The following is a 20,654-nucleotide window of genomic DNA, read 5'->3' as shown; positions in this document are numbered from 1 at the left end:
CCCAAGTGTGAATGTGTGCGTGCATGATGCCCTGTGTTAGACTGGTGTTTCCTCCAGGGCCAAGGAAAAAGCCTTTACTTTAGGTCAGAGGTTCTCAACCTTTTGCAACTAAAGCCCCCACAAGCCTCCCCGATCATGTGGTCCCCCCCCCCCACCCCACCCCACCCAATATTGGAGGAGACCAGGTATAATGATTATTTATTCTATTTTTTTTAATTACATTTGTGTTTTTGTACTTTTTTTAATTAATTTTTGTAACTTTTATGATTTTTAAATAAGTTTTATAAAACTATATAACAGACAGGTGATGAATACATAGAATATATATATAGAATGATATAAAATGTTTCTGAACACTATAACTACTTTGAACAAGAGAACTAGGCTGTTATAACGTGGACTATTTTACATATAAAACATGTTGTATTACAATCGTCTAGCATTCTAAAATTATTCACATAAGAATGATGTAAATTGGGACAAAAGGCACGTCACGTTATCCGTGACGTTGTTAAATCTCCGGCTCTCAGACACTCACTGAACAGAGCAGACGCAGAGAGAGGTGAGAGTGCAACGTGAAAGCAACACCTTGCGCTTGCAGGACAGTACTGGTGATATTTGGAAAGTTGCTAATGTTTGTCCAAAAAGCCGCTAGGCGCCATTTTTTTTTTTTGTCAAAAAAAAGTTGGCAACACTGGTCTGCACTGACAGCTAGATAAAAGGCAGGCTAAGCTCCGCCTCTCCCCAGCAAAAAGAAAATACAGAGGGAGAGGGAACGCAGGGTTTTTCCATTTATGCACATTCTTTTTGAAATGCAATAAAATACACAAAGTCCCCAAATGATGCCCTGTCTGTGTTTTTTCTTCTTGAAAACAATCTGCACCCCCCATTTCCCATCTCTCTGCGCCCCCCCCAAGAGGGGGAATATAATATTCTTAAAAATGGAATCAATCAGTCTGTACAGGATTTTGCAAAGTTAATTGTGCTGTTTTGCAGAAAACTACTGGAATTGGCAAAATTGCAACTGCACAAAATTGTTTTGCACGGTCTTTCTTGACTGAACCCACATTGGAATGATGTCACATGATGTGTCGGCCCAAATCTGCAGTAATTTAAAAAATCTGCAAGCTCCTCCGAATATTGCAGACTTTGCTTGATTTCTGTGATCGCAAAATCACGAAATCCTGGAGGGACTGATCAATGGACCAAAGCTAGCAGAAACAAATGAATCACAGTTCTGACAAAGGTCTCAGACGTTATATAAAAAAGTGAACGTGTTGTATGTGTCTGTGTGCAAAATATTCAAATGCTCAATATTTTAGCAGAAAACAAATATATTTACAAAAATGAACATGACAGCATGTACAGGTCCTCTAAACTCACAAATCAGATGCGTAGTAAGTGAAAACAATTCATTTTAAATTCATGAGAAGTGTACAAAAAAAAAAAAACCCTAGATAAATCTCAGAGTGGAGGTACACTGTTGGACAACTGTGTGTTTGTCAGAATGGAAACTCCCTCACATCTCTGGATTGGAACTCATTTGCTCTCTTCAGTAAAGCAGTTCTAACTGCGCTGATCTTCCCATCCAACTCAGACAGGCTGTAGCTCTGCAAAAACAAGACAGTTTGTTAGTCTGTATGCACAGTTTAATGTGGTGACCGGCCAGAACACTTGATAAATATCATAATGCAATTTACCTGAGAAACTGAGAATTTTGGACGTTTGTGCGAGTAACTCTGAAAGGAGAAATAATGGATTAGGATATAGGAAAAGACAAACTGATATCCTTTAGTCTCCCTAAAAAATAGCAGTGTAGACTAAACAAAACCTGAAGCTTTCTTTGTGTCGTGATTCAGACTAGGGATCATGGGTAAACGTGACAGGCAGAGAGGTAGTACCGCACTACATTTACTTTGAGTAACTTTTTGAAAAAAAAAAATTTACTTTTAAGAGTAGGTTTAACTGGCCAGATTTAAACTCTTACTCAAGTTCATTTTTAATCAAATACATGTACTTTTACTTCACTACATTCGGTGGCACTCCTCAGTTAGTTAAATATTAATGAATGTATGTCGTTTTAATAATTAGTGTACATCACATATAATAAGGTCACGAGTCTCGTGATATGCTGCAGTGGTCCGAATGCGTCCGCAACAACCGCTCACTTTTATAGAGGCTCAGTCCTGGAAGATAATGGCCAAAGAGGGGAAAGAAGTGAGCGTGTCGATGGAGGCAGGATACACACAGGCTCACTCTCTCACACTCACTCCACATACTTTCTCTTCTGTAGTGTTCCACAGTCTTTTCTTTTGTTCTCGGTTGTCTTGTTGCAGATGTTGACAAGTTTGTGTTGTTTACATGTTGTGAAAATAAAGACAGTCAGAAAGACAGTTGGGAAAATGTTTGTTTTTGTGTGTGAGAGAGATTTTGTGTTGAAAATGACAGGTTGTGTGTTATTGCACCCATCACAGGACTGGGATATGCAGCTTCATCTTGAACCCAGGTTTTATATCATATAAACAGAACAGACAGACTTTCAAGGAGAGGTGTAACTTAGACTACATGGAGAACTGTGAGATTCAGAATTTTCCGTTCATTTTAATCAGATCTGAAGTAACTTGATACTTGAATAGTCTTCTCATTGGATACTTTATTACTATTACTCAAGTAACTGTTAATGTTATTATTTTTATTGTTACTTGAGTAATTATTTTTATACGTAGCTTTACTTGTACTTGAGTAAAAGTTTTGACTGCTCTACCCACCTCTGATAACTACCCATTGTGTGAACCTGCTGTGCTATGGAGCGAGCACGTGCTGATCGGTTTGTGGACAGGTGTGTTAGTTGCATACACAGAAACCTTTTGATGAGACGTTCTGACATTTCTTCCATGGGTTTATTCAAATTCAGATGAATATTGTTTAAATCAGAGTGATACTGTTCAGAATACATCTGAAGTGTAAACAATAAAATACTAAATATTAATCTTCTAAAATTGAGCCTGTGAAAAACTTTAAAACGATAGAAACGGATGAAAAACGCTTTGTGAAAACCGTCAGTAAAAAACATGTTTACTCTGTTAGAAATACAAAATAATACCTCTATGATAAAACTCTTACACTGAACAGCTAGTGTAAATGAACACAAGCGAGTACCCCCCCCCGCCCCCCATTTAATTTTTGCTTCACACACACACAGCAATATGATCACATTACTGTATAATAAATTTATTTACAGAAAACTACAATCGTATATAGGCTGCACACTTTACCTTCTCTAAATAAACTTTACCAGCAACTAAATAAAAACAAAAACTAAAGCATCCGCCAATCAGTGATTGAGAGAACTGTGGATTGAAACAGTGGTTATCTTGAAGTGCTTCCATACAAAATTCGCTCACACTGCTGAATACAGACGAGTTAAAACACTTCACAAATGCTTTGAGTGAGAATTTAGTTGCTTAATAACTAATCACATTGCCCAGCACTTTTCAAAACAAACTTATGTCTGTTTTATATTCTATTATTATTCCTACAGCGGAACATAGAACTTACATTGTTTACGGCTCTTCTATGCTGTAAATTTTCATGTGGTTCACGTGACAGCGTCTCCTAGAGGACCAGCTAACGTGCAAATATGGATCCTTTACGCCAGTGGTCACCAACCCTCTTCCTTGAAATGTCCCTCAGTGCAGGTTTCACCTCCAACCAACATCTAACACACCTGTTCTAGCTGATCAAGAACTTCTTAAAGCAATGATTAGATGGTCACATGGGCACATTTATGGTTGGAGCTAAAGTCTTCAGGAAAGTAGATCTCCAGGAACAGGGTTGGTGACCACTACTTTACACTGAAGTCCTGGCATGCTCGCAGAAATATAAATCAGCACTCACACTGATGAACTGAGATGATCTCCAATAAAATCTTGCCTGAATTCTATAACAGACTGCACAATGTGTTCTCCATGTCAGATTACACAATGCGGAGCCTCTAATTACAAACCCGTGACTAAAGAATGTTCTGTTTACATCATCAATCAGAAAATGGGGTTGCATAAACATGCCCTCGGTATAATAGCAGCACTATTATGCCTAGAGAAAACATTTTCAAAGGTGAAGACGAGGAGCTTGGAGCTGTGCATGGCTGCGTAAACAAGGACAACATTCTTCAGAGTGAGCATGCATGGTAATGTTATATTAATTAATATGTGAGAAAGTCAGTATTTTAAATTATAGCTTGCTCAAACAAACATTTCCAACGTGCCTAGATAGTTCCAACATCCTATTAGTCCACAATTCCAACATCCTATCGCTGGCTTTTCGATGAGCATCGTAGAAACCGTCACACTCTTGGTTAAAATCTAAGCACTTCGGACAGTGCTAGAACTGTTTTGTCCAAAATCAGCTGCAGATGAATGTTATATCATTCGTTCTAAGAGTGCAAATCTCAACTTGAAAAAGAATGATGTCTTCAACAGCAAAACCGGACCAAATATTGCATAGTGAAAACCTGGCTTGGCAAACAGTTGTTTTTTTTCCCCAAACAAACCCAGCAGTTTTCTACTATCTACAAACATTTGCGTGAAAGATTGGAAAAAAAAAATTAAACCGCTTTAATGTTATATGGAATGACCTTCATATACCATTAAACATTTTAACATTACAGTGAAGCAAACTGCAATCCACCCATCACAGCCAACTGACTTTATCAGCATTAACTCAGCCACTCATTTGCACAGCACTGATTAGCATGATGGAGAAGAGGCCATCTACTTTCATACTCACCCAGAACCCCCACTCATCTACTCTGTCCATGTCCTCTCATCAGCCACTAGCAACTTGGATTAATTTCAATCACTTTTCAGCATGGACATAAACACATTTGGGAACAAGAGCAAGTCTGATTGGCTCCCAACTCAATGGCTCAATTAAATCATTGTTTTTGTTAAAATGGAGTAGCACAATGTAAAATGTTTAACATATTTTACAGTGTGCTCAATGCTCTTCTTTCTAGGCACTACACTCTCTCCAGCTATCTCTCTCTCTCTCTCCAACTCTCTCGTTCTCTCTTGCACACACACACAGACACGCACAGTAAAGGACATGGAAATCAGCCAGCTCTCTGTGCAGAACTGAACTAAGAGAAATAGAAGGGTACAAGAGCACTTACTCAGCTAACTTTGATAGGCTACAATCTGACATGGGTAAATTCTGAAGAGGAGGAAAAAATATCACACATATCAGATTTTAATGGCTTTGAAGAACTCTCTGATTGACCGTCATGAGTGGAGAAAAGAAAAAAAAAAAAAAACACATAAGCCAAATGTCTGTGGAATGGTTAAGAGAAAGAGTACCATGCAGCAAACAAAAGTGCTCATATGCTGATAAGCCACTGGCATCAGAATAGTTTTCTGTTAATGTTTCAGTTTGGATTCATTTATTCAATTCAGTTGTATAAGCAGCTTTACAGAAATCTGTATATAGATTTACACCGATCAGCCATAATATTAAAACCAACGACAGATGATGTGAATAACAATGATTGTCTCGTTACAATGGTGCATGTCAAGGGGTGGCATATATTAAGTAGCAATTTAACAGTGAGTTCTCGAAGTTGATGTGTTTGAAGCAAAATAATGGGCAACTGACAAGGGCCAAACTGTGATGGACGACTGGGTCAGAGCATCTCCAAAATGGCAGGTCTTGTGGGGTGTTCCCGGTATGCAGTGGTTAAAACTTACCAAAAGTGGTCCAAGGAAGGACAACTGGTGAACCAGAGAAAGGGTCTTGGATGCCCAAGGCTCAATGATGTGTGTGGGGAGTAAATGCTAGCCCATCTGGTCCAATCCCACAGAAGTGCTACTGTAGCACAAATTGCTGAAAAAGTTAATGCTGGTGATGATAGAAAGGTGTCAGGACACACAGTGCATCACAGTTTGCTGTGTATGGGCCACAGACCAGTCAGACTGCCCATGCTGACTCCTGTCCACTGCTGAAAGCGCCTACAACTGGAAAGTGAGCATCAAAACTGGACCACGGAGTCATGGAAGAAGGTGGCCTGGTCTGATGAATCACGTTTTCTTTTACACCATGTGGATGGCAGGGTGCGTGTGTCACTTACCTGGGGAAAAGAGGGCACCAGGATGCACTATGAGAAGAAGGGAAGTCAGTGAAGGACATGTGATGCTCTGGGCAATGTTCTTCTGAGAAACTTGGGTCCTGGCATTTATGTGGATGTTACTTTGACACAAACGACCTACCTAAACATTGTTGCAGACCAAGTACACCCCTTCATGGTGAAGGTATTCCCTAATGGCAGTGGCATCTTTCAGCAGGATGATGTGTCCTGCCATACTACAAAAATTGTTCAAGAATGGTTTGAACATGAACAAAGAGTTCAAGGTGCTGACTTGGCCTCCAAATTCCCAGATCTTAATCCGGTCAAGCATCTGTAGGGTGTGCTGGACAAATCCAATCCATGTATGTCCCACCTTGCAACTTACAGGACTTAAAGGATCTGCTTAAAAGATCTTGGTGCCAGATACCACAGCACACCTTCAGAGGTCTTGTGGAGTCCATGCCTCAACAGGTCAGAGCTGTTTTTGTAGCAGAAGGGGGACCTATACAAAATTAGGCAGGTGATTGTAATGTTATAGCTGATCGGTGTATAGTTAGATTCCTAATGAGCAAGCCTGAGGCAACAGTGGCAATAAAAACCTTTCAGAGATGACATGAGGAAGAATCAGACTCGAAAGGGAAGCCATACTCTTCTGGGTGACAATAGAAAGTGAGATTATAAATTATTACTCTTCTAAAGATGTACACTATAAAGTCAGACAGTACTAAGTATGTTAAAATGATTTTCAGTATAAGCATCACAGTCTTTTTGATTACAGAAGCAGTTCTTAGGTACAAGTCCACAGCATCGTGTAGAGATTATGCACTGAAGAAAGGGTGAGACTTGGGCCTAACTGTTTTTGGGAAGTGGAATCTTTTTTAGCCTATCCACATGAGTCCTTTGATAATGACCGCCAAGACGTAACTCATAACACTGGCGGAACAACATCTATTTCCTAACATACACTGTAACTACACTGAAACCTACACTATTCTAGAGAGCTAGCCTTTACTGAAGAATTCAATATGTATCTAGCGTTCCCCTTTCAACATACAAAAACAGACTCTCCATTTCCCTGCCTAGCACTTACCGTGGAGTGGAAGTACTCCGGGGAAAGACCCTCAAGCTCCAAGATTCGATCCTCTAACTTCTTCAACCGCTGGTAAATGCTCTGAGGCACAGGACCTGCTACAAGACATCACACACACAGAGAATACTTTGCCATTTTAGTGATGTATGTAACTGCCAAGAACTAGAGCATAACTGTATTAGCAAGCATTTTCACTTAGTGTGATGCATCGGTGGACACAGGCCACACGGCTAAATGAAAATTTCTCATGGAAGTTAGACTATTAGATATGATATGATAGACTATCCCTATCATATTAGGGATGGGCGATATGGACTTAAAACTGATCACGATATTTTCTGGTATTTATTGCGATAATGAGATCAGTGACGATGTAAAATATAGTACCATTCACCACTGTTTTTGGTTACAAGTGATAGCTATGATCTTGAGAGTCTCAGAAACACAAACATTGATCTAAAAGTAAAAGAGATTTTCTGTAACCAAACCAGTTCCAGATTGTAGAAGTAGCTCCGCGTTTAGCGATAAACTGCTCCTCAGCTTCACGTTCACGTTTCGCTTTACACGTGAGCTGCGATTAGATCGCAGACCATCGCACAAACAAATACGTCATTTACTAGGCTTTATCATTATTACCGTGGAAGACTATTTCTAATTGTGGGGAGAATTTCTACCGATATATCGCAAACGATAAGACATCATTTCATATATATTTCATATATATCTGACCTGCTGTTAGCTTCAGGTGAGCTTCTATGTTGTGTAGCCGCTCCTCGATGACAGGGTTTCCACAGTCTCTGCTGTACGAGCCTTGCTGCTGCTCTCCCTGCTCAGAGCGCCCACCACGTGTTTGGGGCCCATATGTATTCACCACTCGGGTCACTGAAAGGCCATTTAATTAAGAAGACAGTCTGCACATTGACGTATAAAGATATGTCTTCCTTGTTTCTGTATTATGGTCAGCACAACACTGCAAGTACAAGAAACAAGTTTATAAAAAAAAACAAAAAAAAACCAAAACAATCATCTGGAGACTGTCTTACCTTTGACATGACTCTTGAAACCTGGATAGGGTGTGAAGACTGCATCTGTTCTGGCACAACTGTTTTCTGTAAAAGAACCATTTAAACCACAGCTCAAAAACAAAACCATTTGAGGTACACTTAGACTCTTTCACACAATGCGCATAAGTAAAACAGCATATGCAATACATTTACATTATCTATTTAACGGCATAGAAAATCCACACGCAAAGGGACCTAATGGTGTATCCCAGATTTTAACTGCTATCTGACTGCTCTTAAGTGCGCAGAACAGGCCAAAACAAGTTATATTTGGAACCTGCACTCTTACACTTGCTCAAAAAACATGCAGCGTGACCTGTCGCCTGTAGAAAAGCAGCACTTTTTAAAAGATTGTCAGTTGTTCTGCACAACTTCCACACCTCTCCTCTGGTGCCCTCTAATCCTCACCCTGATTGCAGTTGATCACATTGCAAAACTCCCGCACATTGTTTTCATTGATCTCCAGCTGTTTGCGCTCTATAAATGCAGAGATCCTACGTTCAATCTGAGAGAGAGAGAGAGAAAGAGAGAGAGAGATAAGATAAAAAAGAGTGGGAGAAGAGAGAGGGATGTAAATGAGAGTCGAATTGATGAGCTATTGAAAGAAATCAATCCGCAGTCGGCTTTTTGTTGTTGAGCGATAATGAGGATCAGTATGTGTGTGTGTGTGGGTGCTGCTACATGAATAACGAGCGAGTGCAGTGGACACAATTATGCCAAATATCAAAACATTTTACACTCAACCATTTCAGATAGCAGAGATTGCTCTGGCCATTTTGTTATAGTGTCTGTACAGTAAAAAAAAAGTATAAACAATATAAAAATAAAGGTGTCCTTGTCTTTCGCCCACATGCAATTTCACTGAGTAATGAGCATCCACTCAATAATACAGCGTGAGCCTGGTCCTCTCTCAGGACTCTCCAACAGGCTTCCTATTCATCACTCACTGAGGGAGAGCAAGCACAGAGAGAGCCCTCCATTCAAGCTGCACTAGCTGCCTCCCAGAGCCACAGCAAGAATCAGAATAATTCAGTACCCACATCAACCACAAGACCACCTAGGACTGATTCAATTTAGACAAAGCAATAGGTAACGTTGGACATACTGGCCTTAACTACTTGCGGACACAATACCATTTAACAGCAGGCACTCACAATATGTAAAATTTACACCCCCCCCCCTTTTTTTGGAATAAGGTCATAAATTTTTAGTCATTACGCCTACATCATCTACACCTCAAATAATCAGCTGCCTCAAGACACTAATATGCAGTTACAAATTAAACATACTGGAAGCCAAAATCACTTATATATATAAGAAATCACAGCTGTCATGCTGTAAAATTTGGATGTGAATCACACAGCAAGTATCAGTTACGTCATCCTCTCAGCAGGCCCAATGTTATTAAGGCACCATATTTTGCCCTAATGCATCATCACCTCCAATCCAGAAACTAGTTTGGTTATTCTGGGCTGGAAATGTTGTACTGATGGGTATAGCAATATCAAGACTGCAAAACATAAAGCACGTTTTTGATTACCCAACTATTAGTGCAAAGTAGAATGTATATAGGATTTGCATTATTGGCGACATTTTCTTTATTTCAGCTTTTATTGACCATCTGCTTTGAGAACTTGATTCAGCATGTCACCCTTCCTTTATACTTTCAAGCATTCTCAAGTATGACAAACTGCCAATAGCCAGTCAACTCCAACAATTACTTTGTAACAGAACAGCTTCACTGCACCTTGATACAGATTCTACTCTCTGGAATTCTCTGGAACTGTAATGGAGGGATAAACACCATTCTTTCCAAACAATATTTTCTTTATTTGAGAAGAGTACTGAATAACACACCCAAAATCTCAAAATAGGTGTTTGGGTTGTGATCTGGTGGCTGAAGGCCATGGCATATGACTTGCATCATTTTCATTCTCATGAAACTATTCAGTGAGCCCCCGTGTCCTGTGGATAGGGAAACTCCCATCTGGATAGAAATATTTCATCATACCATAAAGGTGTTAAGTCAGAATAACTTTGTATTGAAATGACACTTCCTTGTAAGGGGACAAGTAGACTGAAACACCTGAGCATCTTATCCATACAGTGCTGTGAAAAAGTGATTTCATCTGTTTTTGTACATCTGACACTAAATAGTTTCAGAAATTAAAACAAAATCTAAGATAAAACAAAGGCAACCTGAGTGGACACAAAACACAGTTTTGAAATGATAATGTTATTTATTGAAGCAAAGAAGTTATCTAATACCAACTGGGCTTGTGTGAAAATATAGTTGCTAATTCCCCAAATCTATGAAACTGAATTAATAATGGGGTTCAGCTGGACTAGATGCAACCAGGCCTGATTACTGCAAACCCTGTTCAATCAAATCAACCCTTAAATAGAACTTTTTCAACAGCATGAAGGTAAAAGGTCTTACACAGTAACACACTATGCCAAAATTGAAAGAAATTCCAGAAATGATGAGGAAGAAGGTGAATGAAATGCATCAGTCTGGGAAGGGTTACAAAGCTATTTCAAAGGCTCTGGGACTCCAAAAAAAAAAAACAAACAAACAAACAAAAAACAAACAAACAAAAAAACACACAGTGAGACTCGTGATCTCCATATGGAAAAACTCAGCACAGTAGTGAACCTTCCCAAAAATGTCTGACCTTCCAAAATTCCTCCAAGAGCACAGCAACAGCTCATCCAGCAAGTACCAAAAGAGCCAAGGACGACAACAAAGGACCTACAAGGCCTCTCTCATATCAGCAAAGGTCACTGTTTATGACTCAACTATTAGAAAGACACTGGGAAAAAATGGCAAGCATGGAAGGGTGGTGAGGAGAAAACCACTGCTAACCCAGAAGAACATTAAAGATTGCCAAAACACACTTGATCCTTGAGTTTGATGATCCTCAAACCTTTTCGGAGAATGTTCAGCAGACTGATTATTTGAAAGTGGAACTGTTTGGAAGACAGGGGTTCATTACATCTGACATAAACCAAACACAGAATTCCACAAAAAGAACATCATACCTATGGTCAAGCATGGTGGTGGAAGTGTGATGGTGTGGGGGTGCTTTGCTGCTTAGAAAATCCTAAAGGAGAATGTCTGGTCTTTAGTCCATATGCTGAAACTCAAGCACAACTGGATTATGCAGCAAGACACTGATCTAAAGCACAGGAGTAAATCCTAGTCCTAGAAGTAAGTGAAAGACTGATCTCGTTATCAGAAGCATTAGGTTGCAGTTATTGCTGCTAAAGGTGGCACAACCAGATTTTAAGTTTAAGGGGGCAATTACTTTTTCACGTGGGTGACAGGTGTTGGATAACTTTTTTTGTTTCAATAAAATAAATTCACAAATAAAAACTGTATTGTGTTTTCACTCAGGTTGCCTTGTTTTATGTTGTATTTTGTTTGAAGATCTAAAACTATTTAGCATGAAATATACATAAAAACAAGAAGAAATCAGAAGAAAAACTTTTTCACAGCACTGTATGTGGGTCTTCCCCAAACTGCTGCCACAAAGTTGGAAGCAAGCAATTGTATAGGATGCTTTGTAAGCTATAGCATTACAATTTCCCTTCACTGGAAGTTCCAGCATGACAATGCCCCTGTGCAAAAAGAGAGGTCGATGAAGACATAATTTGCCACGAATGGAGTGGAAGAACTTGAATGGCCTGCACAGATCCCTGACCTCAACCCCGCTGAACAGCTTTGGGATGAATTGGGATGCCAGCTGTGCCCCCAGGTCTTTTCATCTGACATCAGCACTAGACCTCACTAGTGCTCTTGTGGCTGAGTGGGCAAATCCCCACAATCATGCACTAAAACCTACTGGAAAGCCTTCCCAGAAGAGTGGAAGTTATTATAACACCAAATGGAGGTCTAAATCTGGAATAGGATATTCAACATGCACATATGAGTGTTATTGTCAGTTGTTTACAAAACTTTGGGCATACTGTGTAATTACTGATGACGTGACTGCTGACAAAAGCATCAGTATGGGAGCATATAGGGCTATATTAATTGCTCAGTTTCAGCAATAAGCATCAAATTTCACTGACCGGTGGTTGACAGTGCAGATGGACAATGACCTGAAGCATATTTCGAAAGCAGTCCAAGACTTTTTTAAGGCAAAGAAGTGGAATGTTCTGCAATGGCCAAGTAAATCACCTGACCTGAATCCAACTGAATCCAACAAAAAGTATGCATTTCACTTACTGAAGGCAAACATGAAGGCAAAATGCCCCAAGAACAAGCAGTAACTGAAGACAGTTGCAGTAAAGGCCTGGCAGAGGAACACAAGGAAATAAACTCTGTCTGGTGATGTCCATGGGTTCCAGACATCAGGCAATCACTGACTACAAAGGAATTGCAACCCAAGTATTAAAATGGCAATTTAATTTATGATAATTTTAGTTGGTCCAATTACTTTTGGGCCTTTAAAAAGTGGGAACCATATATAAAAAGTGCTTTAATTCCTACACCTTTCACCTGATTGGGATGTACACCGATCAACCATAAGAGTAAAACCACCTGCCTAATATTGTAGGTCCCACTCCCCACTCCCCACTCCCCAAACAGCTCTGACCCATCAAGACATGGACGCCACAAGAATTCTGAAGGTGTGATTTGGTATCTGGCCCCAAGACATTGGCCGCAAGACATTAGCCCCAAGTCCTGCAAGTTGTGAGGTGAGGCCTCCATGGATTGGACCTATTTGTTCACCACATCCCACACATGCTCGATCTGATTGAGATCGTGGGAATTTGGAGTCAACACCTTGAACGCTTTGTCATGTTGTTCAAACCATTCCTGAACAATTTTTGCAGTGTGGCAGGGCACATTATCCTGCTGAAAGAGGCCACTGCCATTAGGGAATACCAATGCCATGAAGTACCTGGTCTAAAACAATGTTTAGGTAGGTGCTACGTGTCAAAGTAACATACACATGATTGCTAGGACCCAAATTTTCCCAGAAGAACATTGCCCAGAGCATCATACTAACTCCACCTTCTTCCCATAGCGCATCCTGGTGCCATCTCTACCCACAGTTAAGCAAAGCACACGCACCCACCCATCAACATGATGTAAAAGAAAACGTTATTCATCAGACCACCTTCTTCCATTGCTCCATGGTTCAGTTCTGGTGCTCACTTGCCCATTGTAGGAGCTTTGGTGGTGGACAGGGGTCAGCATGGGCACTCTGACTGGTCTGCGGCTACGCATCCCCATACACAGCAAGTTGTGATGCACTGTGTGTTCTGAAGGCAAAATTTTCAGCAATTTGTGCTACAGCAGCTCTTCTGTGGGATTGGACCAGATCGCTCCCCGCATGCATCAAAGCCATAAGTACCCATGACCCTGTCACTTGTTCACCAGTTGTACTTCCTTGGCCTACTAGTCATGACAATTTGTCCCTTGTCAAAGTTGCTCAGATCGTAACGCTTGCCCATTTTTCCTGCTTCCAACACATCAACTTTGAGAACTGTAAGTTCTCTTGCTGCCTAATATATCCCACACCTTAACAGGTGCCACTGTAACAAGATAATCAATGTTATACACGTCACCTGTGAGTGGTTTTAATGTTATGGCTGATCAGTGTAAATACCATTCCAATTAAAGCTGAAAGTCTGATCTTTGTGCTCATGGTCAGTATTTAATTTTAACTAAGATATTGTGGTAGAGAGCTAAAATAACAATAGATTTTTCAATGTCCAAATATTAATGGACTTGACTATATGTATCGTTATACACATCGTGTATCATAGAAATGCCACCCCCAAGTCTACTGTAGGGCAAGCCTTAAAAACAGTAGGTTGTTCCAAAATTTTTGAAAGGGCCATCAGAAAAGGCCCAGTTGCTTTTAGAACATACTTAACTCTCAAAATAATTAAAAGCTGGTTGGCAGATGATAAACCTCTACAGGTATAATGGCCACTGATGAAGTCAGACATACAACTTACAGATATGCAGCTGTAGACATATAAAATAATAATAATAATAATAATAATAATAATAATAATAATAATTAAACCTTAAGCTCTATTCTGTGTTTGGCTTATAGCCAGTGAAGAGAGGCCAATACAATTACTGTTGAAATTCCAACAGTGTGGATTCAGCTGCATTTAGCATAAAAGCGGTGAAAAATGTTGTGCTTTCAAAGAATAGCCCCAAGATAAAGTATATACAATGAAAATAGAATAGGCCCAATATGAAGCCCTGAGGGACACCACATGCGATAGCTGCTGAGAAAGAGAAAAATTACCAAGCCTAACAAAGGATGTTCTGTGTTTGAGGTATGAGGCAAATTACTTCATAGCAAAGTGCCCAATCATATCACTTCGTACATACAGTTAACGCCAGAATTATTGACACCTTCATTTAAATAACCAAAAGTAGACGCAGTTAGAGACTGGGTACTGTGTAGTTTTTAACGCATGTTATGTTCATGAAGGTGTCAATAATTCTGGAGCTAACTACATCTTCAACAACATTATTGGACTGATAACCTATTTGAACTATTGATGCACTGTCAACATTCATTCTTCATTATGTAAGAACGTGATCAGTATATTCATACATATTACGCATTAGTCAGTATTTTACCTCAGCTTTGCCAGCTTTGATCTGAATACTGCGGTCATCATGTTGGGACATCACACTGTCTTTCGAAGCAGTATGCTGGTGTGATGTAGAAGGAAAGAGCTCTCTGTCTACCACTATCTCTTCTTCAGATGTTGCTGCCGACTCATTCTTGGCTTTCTCTGTTTTTTCATTATTGGCTGAATTAGTTGGGCTCTTAGCATCCAATATTTGTTTCAGATGTGCCGATACAGACTGGAAAAAGGAAAGAAGGATATATACATATGAGAAAATGAAAGTTATAATTGTTGCATATATTCTTTGACAACAGCATTAGGTTAAGGCTATTCAGTGCATAGCTATAGCAAAACGTGGCAGGCAAGTCACAACCCACTAAATCCTAATGACTTAACAGAAATCTCCACCCTGAAACACATTAATGAGGTTTGCTTTGAAATATTTGTGATGTGGTTGGTACTGTATTTTTCTTATTAATGTAAGACGTCATCAATTGTCCACCAGGCTAACGCAATTATAACAGTGTTTAATAGGAGAAAAATGTAGCATATACAATTTCAATCATAAGACATTATGATCAAATTTCACTTAATAAGCAGGAGCTTATCTTCTCAGTCTCATTTTTAGACTTAAGTTTAACATTATATCCAATGTAGAAATACTGGGGACAAAAAAGGTTGAACTCAAATAACAAATTTGAGCTGAGACTCAGTTCAGCTAGTTAGCAATCCACAAGTAGCATGCTGGTGAAGACTAAAGAATTAGCATGAAAAGTGAAGCTTTGGACCCTGGTCTGTTTGAGCAGAGCATACACAGTCCATACAGGATTTCGAGAAGGTTTTTTTTTTGTGATTGCAGTGGCATTTTTCAAAACTTGTAATGAAACTTGCGGAGTTTATTGTGATTTTTTTTGGCAGAAAACTTTGTGAATTACAATTGTATTTTGCTGTACTCATGCTCGACGCAAGTGAATCAAAGAGCGCTTTGGCTGAATGCACGTTGTGATGATGTCAAATGATCTGTCTTGGCCACCTGATCGGCTTACAGTTTATCTGTGGAAAAAACTGTGGTAATTTTGAAAAATTTTAGGCTCCCCCGATATTTCAGGATTTGCTTGATTTTGCATTCATTTCTGCGATCGCAAAATCCTGGAGGGACTGTACAGATGAGGAGGTGAGAGAATTGGACAGACTGGGACTAAGGACTAAAGCACTGCTGCATCAGTCTCTTTAGAAAGAGAAGCAAGGGCTAAATTCCAGTGGTGTGAATATCGGCAAGCAGACAAATGGCATTGGGGGTAATGTAGGAAAATGTTAATTAAAGTGAAAATACATACACCAACATGTTGATGAGTGAAAGAAACATGAAGTTTAAAAAAAATCAACATCAGCATTTCATTACAAATGAAATATAGGACGCTACTGAAGATGTTAATTGTAAAGATTCATATACTAGCTGTACAGCGTGGATTTTTCCTTGAAGTCTAATAAGACACATTATCCAGCCACCCCTACAATCTATTCTAGTTTACTATGTCTCGTTAATGTGCTATTTACCTGCAACTTGGAGATATGCTGCTGTAAACATTCGTACACATGCGATGGTTGTAGTTCAGGGAAGTTAAGAGCACTCACGCTGGCAGTGATGCTTAAAACCTCAGGGTTTATTTTTAGCTGAAAACAAATCGCAGGCAGTTTAGATCATCATTCTGTTATACATGTAAGCTTAGACTACTCACTTTACACACACTCTCTGGTACCCAACCCAATCACATTCACTACTGCAGGTCTGTGTTTACTTTTTATTTGCGGCTTCTTTAATGTGCATTAAAGCAGGCGAGGAAAAGCTATAAGGAACCATGTTCATTTCAGAGCTTGTATTAGAGCAGAGGCCACATCCATATCCATATCCATGCTCGTCTAAATCGACATGTTTTTGCAACAACCAGCCATGAGAATTCTCGTTCGGCTCGAGCTCTCCGGAATATACCACAATGCAATGAATCAGAAAAACAACCGTTTTAACTAACCTCAGAGCTAAATTCTGTGATCGAATCGATTAAGGAATAGAAACACTCTTGGAAAGAATGTCTAATCAACCCATCAGGACTCATTTCTGCGGTGCTTGCTTTATGTTTATTATCCTTGCAGGACTCGTAAATCGCTCCATTCGCCGCCATTGCACTTCCGCATGACGCGACAACGCTGATTGGCGGAACACGCCCTTTTTGCCACGTCACCACCGGAAACACAACAGGACAAGGACCTCAAGAAAACATCAAACAGGAACTTGGTAATTATGAAGGTAAATCGTAATTCTGCTATGTTTAAACTGAATCTTCTTGCGCCGTTTACTAATTTTCCCACTCACACACAGATCTGGCCTAAACTGGCTGGACACTTTATTGACTACAGTAGGGTGTAGGTGCTTAAATTTGTATACTAAAACCAAACTATTTTTATTAAATTATCAATTAATCTGAGTCATGTTTCAACCAATTAACCTCCTGTCATATCCAGTCTCATGTTGTAATAAGAATTGTTCTGGAAAATGAAGATTTGTGTTGTACATGAATGACACTGAGTATATATCTAATGATCTTCCTTGCCAGTTCCATATAAATCTGCATTGTGTCCAACAATGGGAATGATTTCACAAAAGCATTGTAAAGATACATTGCTTGGAATTTTTGGTTTTAAAAAAATTACTATGCAGTCAATCATGAAACTAATTTAATGTTCCTGAGTTGCTGTGAGTCACCCTGATAGTCCTGTAATAGTAATTCACAGTCAGTGCAGTGTTATGGATGTCTGGTTGGAATTCGCAGGATGTTTGTATGCATACATGATATGTCAGCTCAAATACATCAAATGTCAGGCAGGGACTTAAGGCATGAAAAAGCCACCCTACATAGTGACAGGTGAGTGCCAACAGCAAATCAGAGGATAGAATGAGCTAAACTTAAGCAAAAAAGTAAACAAGCTTTTTCTTGGTGAACAGGTAATGTTTTTATCCATCCATCCATCCATTTTCTGTACCACTTATCCTACACAGGGTTGTGGGAAGCCTGGAGCCTATCCCAGGGGACTCTGGGCACAAGGAAGGGAACACCCTGGATGGGGGGCCAATCCATCACAGGGCACAATCGCACAAATTCACACAACCATGCACACACACACTACGGACAAATTTGGAAATGCCAATTAGCTTACAATGCATGTCTTTGGACTGGGTTGGAAACCGGAGTACCCAGAGGAAACCCCCAAAGCACACGGAGAACATGCGAAATGCTTTTATTTGTCCTCTAATTGAAATTGAAAATTGGTTGTTTGATTTACATGTTTCATGCTAGGCTTTGTACTCACTTTGTTGTCAGATTAGCAAAGCAAGCTAACTGTACTAGCTGCATACATTCACCAAAGGCACCAATGATCTAACACTACTTCCTTCCAAGCTTTTTCTTTGTAATGTCACTGTACACATTTAATGAGATGTGGTATATAACAGGATAAGATGAAACCACCAATGTGAGCTGTGAGTGGGGACTTGAAGAAATGTCATACCACACAGATTGTAAGATTGGTCTGAGGCCCTGTTTGCACCTGGCATTAACATGCTTCCGGGGTTATCCGATCATAAGTGGACAGTACTAAATACAGTTATGAACGGGGTCCAGTGTCCATCAGAGACGCATTTTGATCCGATCATTCAAACCATGTTCGGAGGTGGCTTGAGATGCATATGACAGCATAACATTTATGAGTATGAGTGAAAGAAGCGAGTGGTAGGATATTGTGTTGTCCCATTCCCCTGTCTTGTCTTATGTTGTGGCTGAGTGTACGCCTTATTTGTAAATATATTGTCTATTGTAAATATTTCCACTCTAACTATCACGAAAGCTGTAGGGGTTGGGCGCCGTTTATTTTTGGGTTTATCTTTTGTTCGCTGTTTTTGACTCGGTTAGGGAGTCAGATTAGACTCCGTATATTCTTTTGAAATACCTTTTTTGTTAGGTTATTTAAATTGATATGGGGCAAGATAGTGACTGTTCTGTTTATTATTTTGGCCTTGCCCAGCCCTGAAGACATTTGCTTTCGGAGTGATTCTGTTTGTTTTGGATTTTTCTTTCTTTCTTGCAATTATTAACTTTGTAAGATATTGAAGACTTGAAAGACACGTTTGTCAATCTCATTATTTCTGATTATGATTTTTGTTTATACTTCTTGTTACACCTCAGCCCTAGACCGGGGTCATAACAGTAGTGTGAATGCAAGCTCACTAAGTGGACAGCAGTGAAGGACCGACTAATTGACTATGTCACTGGCCTAGCTGGAACGTTCTCCACCATTAGGCTAGTAGATAAAGGTGATGCTATAACTAGTGTGACGAAGGCAGCTTTTTGTATTTTCTTTTGTCGTCACATCTCCCATTCAAGTATAAGTTTTGTTAGCAGACCACATGATCAAAACATCTGAAATAGCACGTAAAGGTGCCTAAGATAGGATTCGCGAGATATTTCTGCCTGTAAACCATTGCCGTGGAAAATTATTGTAATAAATGTGCTCGACATACTTCCTCCAGAAATCCGATCACAAGTGGTCACTAAAGACGCATTCAAAATGGCAAGGGTAAACGACTATGGATTTCCACTGTGATTTCACTTTTGATCTGATCACTTGAGTTAATACCAGGTGTGAACAGGGCCTAATCATTCAAGCCAATCAATTGGATTTGTCACTTTACCACCTGATTTGCATAGAATTGAGAAGCCATGATCTCATTGAAAAAATGACTCTGTGTCACTCACATACATAGAAAATGAATAGTCCTCTGTAACTATGTTGCTTAGGATAGCAGACTAGTGACTGGAGTGTGTTTCTCTGTGTTTTAGTGTTTCAAACTTAGTTATGTCAGGTGAGCATGAGAGTGTGACAGTGAGACATCTGAGCTGCCTGCTTGCCCCACTGTGTATATTTATTGCTCGTGTTTTAGCTATCAAGCAGTGAAATTACAATGAAGAGGCTAAGAGCTTTCGCTTTTTCACCTGGTACTCAGTACTGCCAAAATCATGTGCACAATAATGTTTTCTTATTGTCATAATGCTTCTGTAATATTGAGGATACAGCAGCAGATAATTATATCCCATAGTTTCCCAAGATAACATACATACAGTACTGTGCAATAGTCTTCGGCACATGCAAAGAAATGCTATAGAGAAAAGATGCCTTCAAATATAATGAAATTAAATGTTTCTACATTTAAAAAAATACTATAAAGAGCAGTAAACAGAAATAAAAGAAACAAAGTCGATATTTGGTGTGACGGCCATTTGCTTTTAAAAAAATTATTAGTAGTCTCAGGTACAATGTGTGCAGTTTTATAAGGAGATAAGCTGGTATGTTTTACTGAGCATCTTGCAGAACCAGCCACAGTTCTTCTGGCAACTTTGACTGTCACACTTGCTTCTTATTTTTGTAGCAAAACCCAGCAGCCTTCATTGTGTTTTTTTGTCTGAAAAGTGGTCTCTTACATAATATGCTGCTTTCTTTACTGACATACAGACATTTTTCTGTAACATTTAATTTTGTGCTAGAAAATAATGTGTATAAAATGTTTTTGCACTGACATAAAATAAAATAAAAAAATAAAAATTTATAACCGAGTTTGTACTAAACAAAATAGGGTGCCTGAAACTTTTGCACAGTACTGTACATGACTAGTAACACATGCCAACACATGTCTGACAACAATCAGCAACTACATAAA

General features: G+C 39.4%; 1 protein-coding gene across 2 annotated transcripts; it reads right to left on the bottom strand.

Moving 5' to 3' along the window:
- Window positions 1-403: 403 nt before the first annotated feature.
- On the bottom strand, window positions 404-18,818 carry mbip (MAP3K12 binding inhibitory protein 1). Of its 2 annotated transcripts, none has more exons than XM_053633275.1 (9): window positions 16,918-18,818; window positions 16,445-16,561; window positions 14,895-15,125; window positions 8,684-8,780; window positions 8,255-8,320; window positions 7,941-8,093; window positions 7,212-7,309; window positions 1,701-1,739; window positions 404-1,610 (listed from the first exon to the last, which is right to left on the bottom strand). In XM_053633275.1, the coding sequence occupies exons 1-9, from the start codon at window positions 17,065-17,067 to the stop codon at window positions 1,503-1,505; spliced, it is 1,059 nt and encodes a 352-aa protein (XP_053489250.1). In that variant the 5' UTR covers window positions 17,068-18,818; the 3' UTR covers window positions 404-1,502. The 2 variants fall into 2 exon arrangements, with proteins under 2 accessions (XP_053489250.1, XP_053489251.1); XM_053633276.1 differs by having other exon boundaries at window positions 7,212-7,306.
- Window positions 18,819-20,654: the final 1,836 nt, after the last annotated feature.

Source organism: Ictalurus furcatus, chromosome 9 (assembly GCF_023375685.1).
Source record: "Ictalurus furcatus strain D&B chromosome 9, Billie_1.0, whole genome shotgun sequence".
NCBI classification, from domain to species: Eukaryota; Metazoa; Chordata; class Actinopteri; order Siluriformes; family Ictaluridae; genus Ictalurus; species Ictalurus furcatus.
Note: the sequence above shows the minus strand (reverse complement) of the source record. Positions and strands in the feature narration are given on the sequence as shown.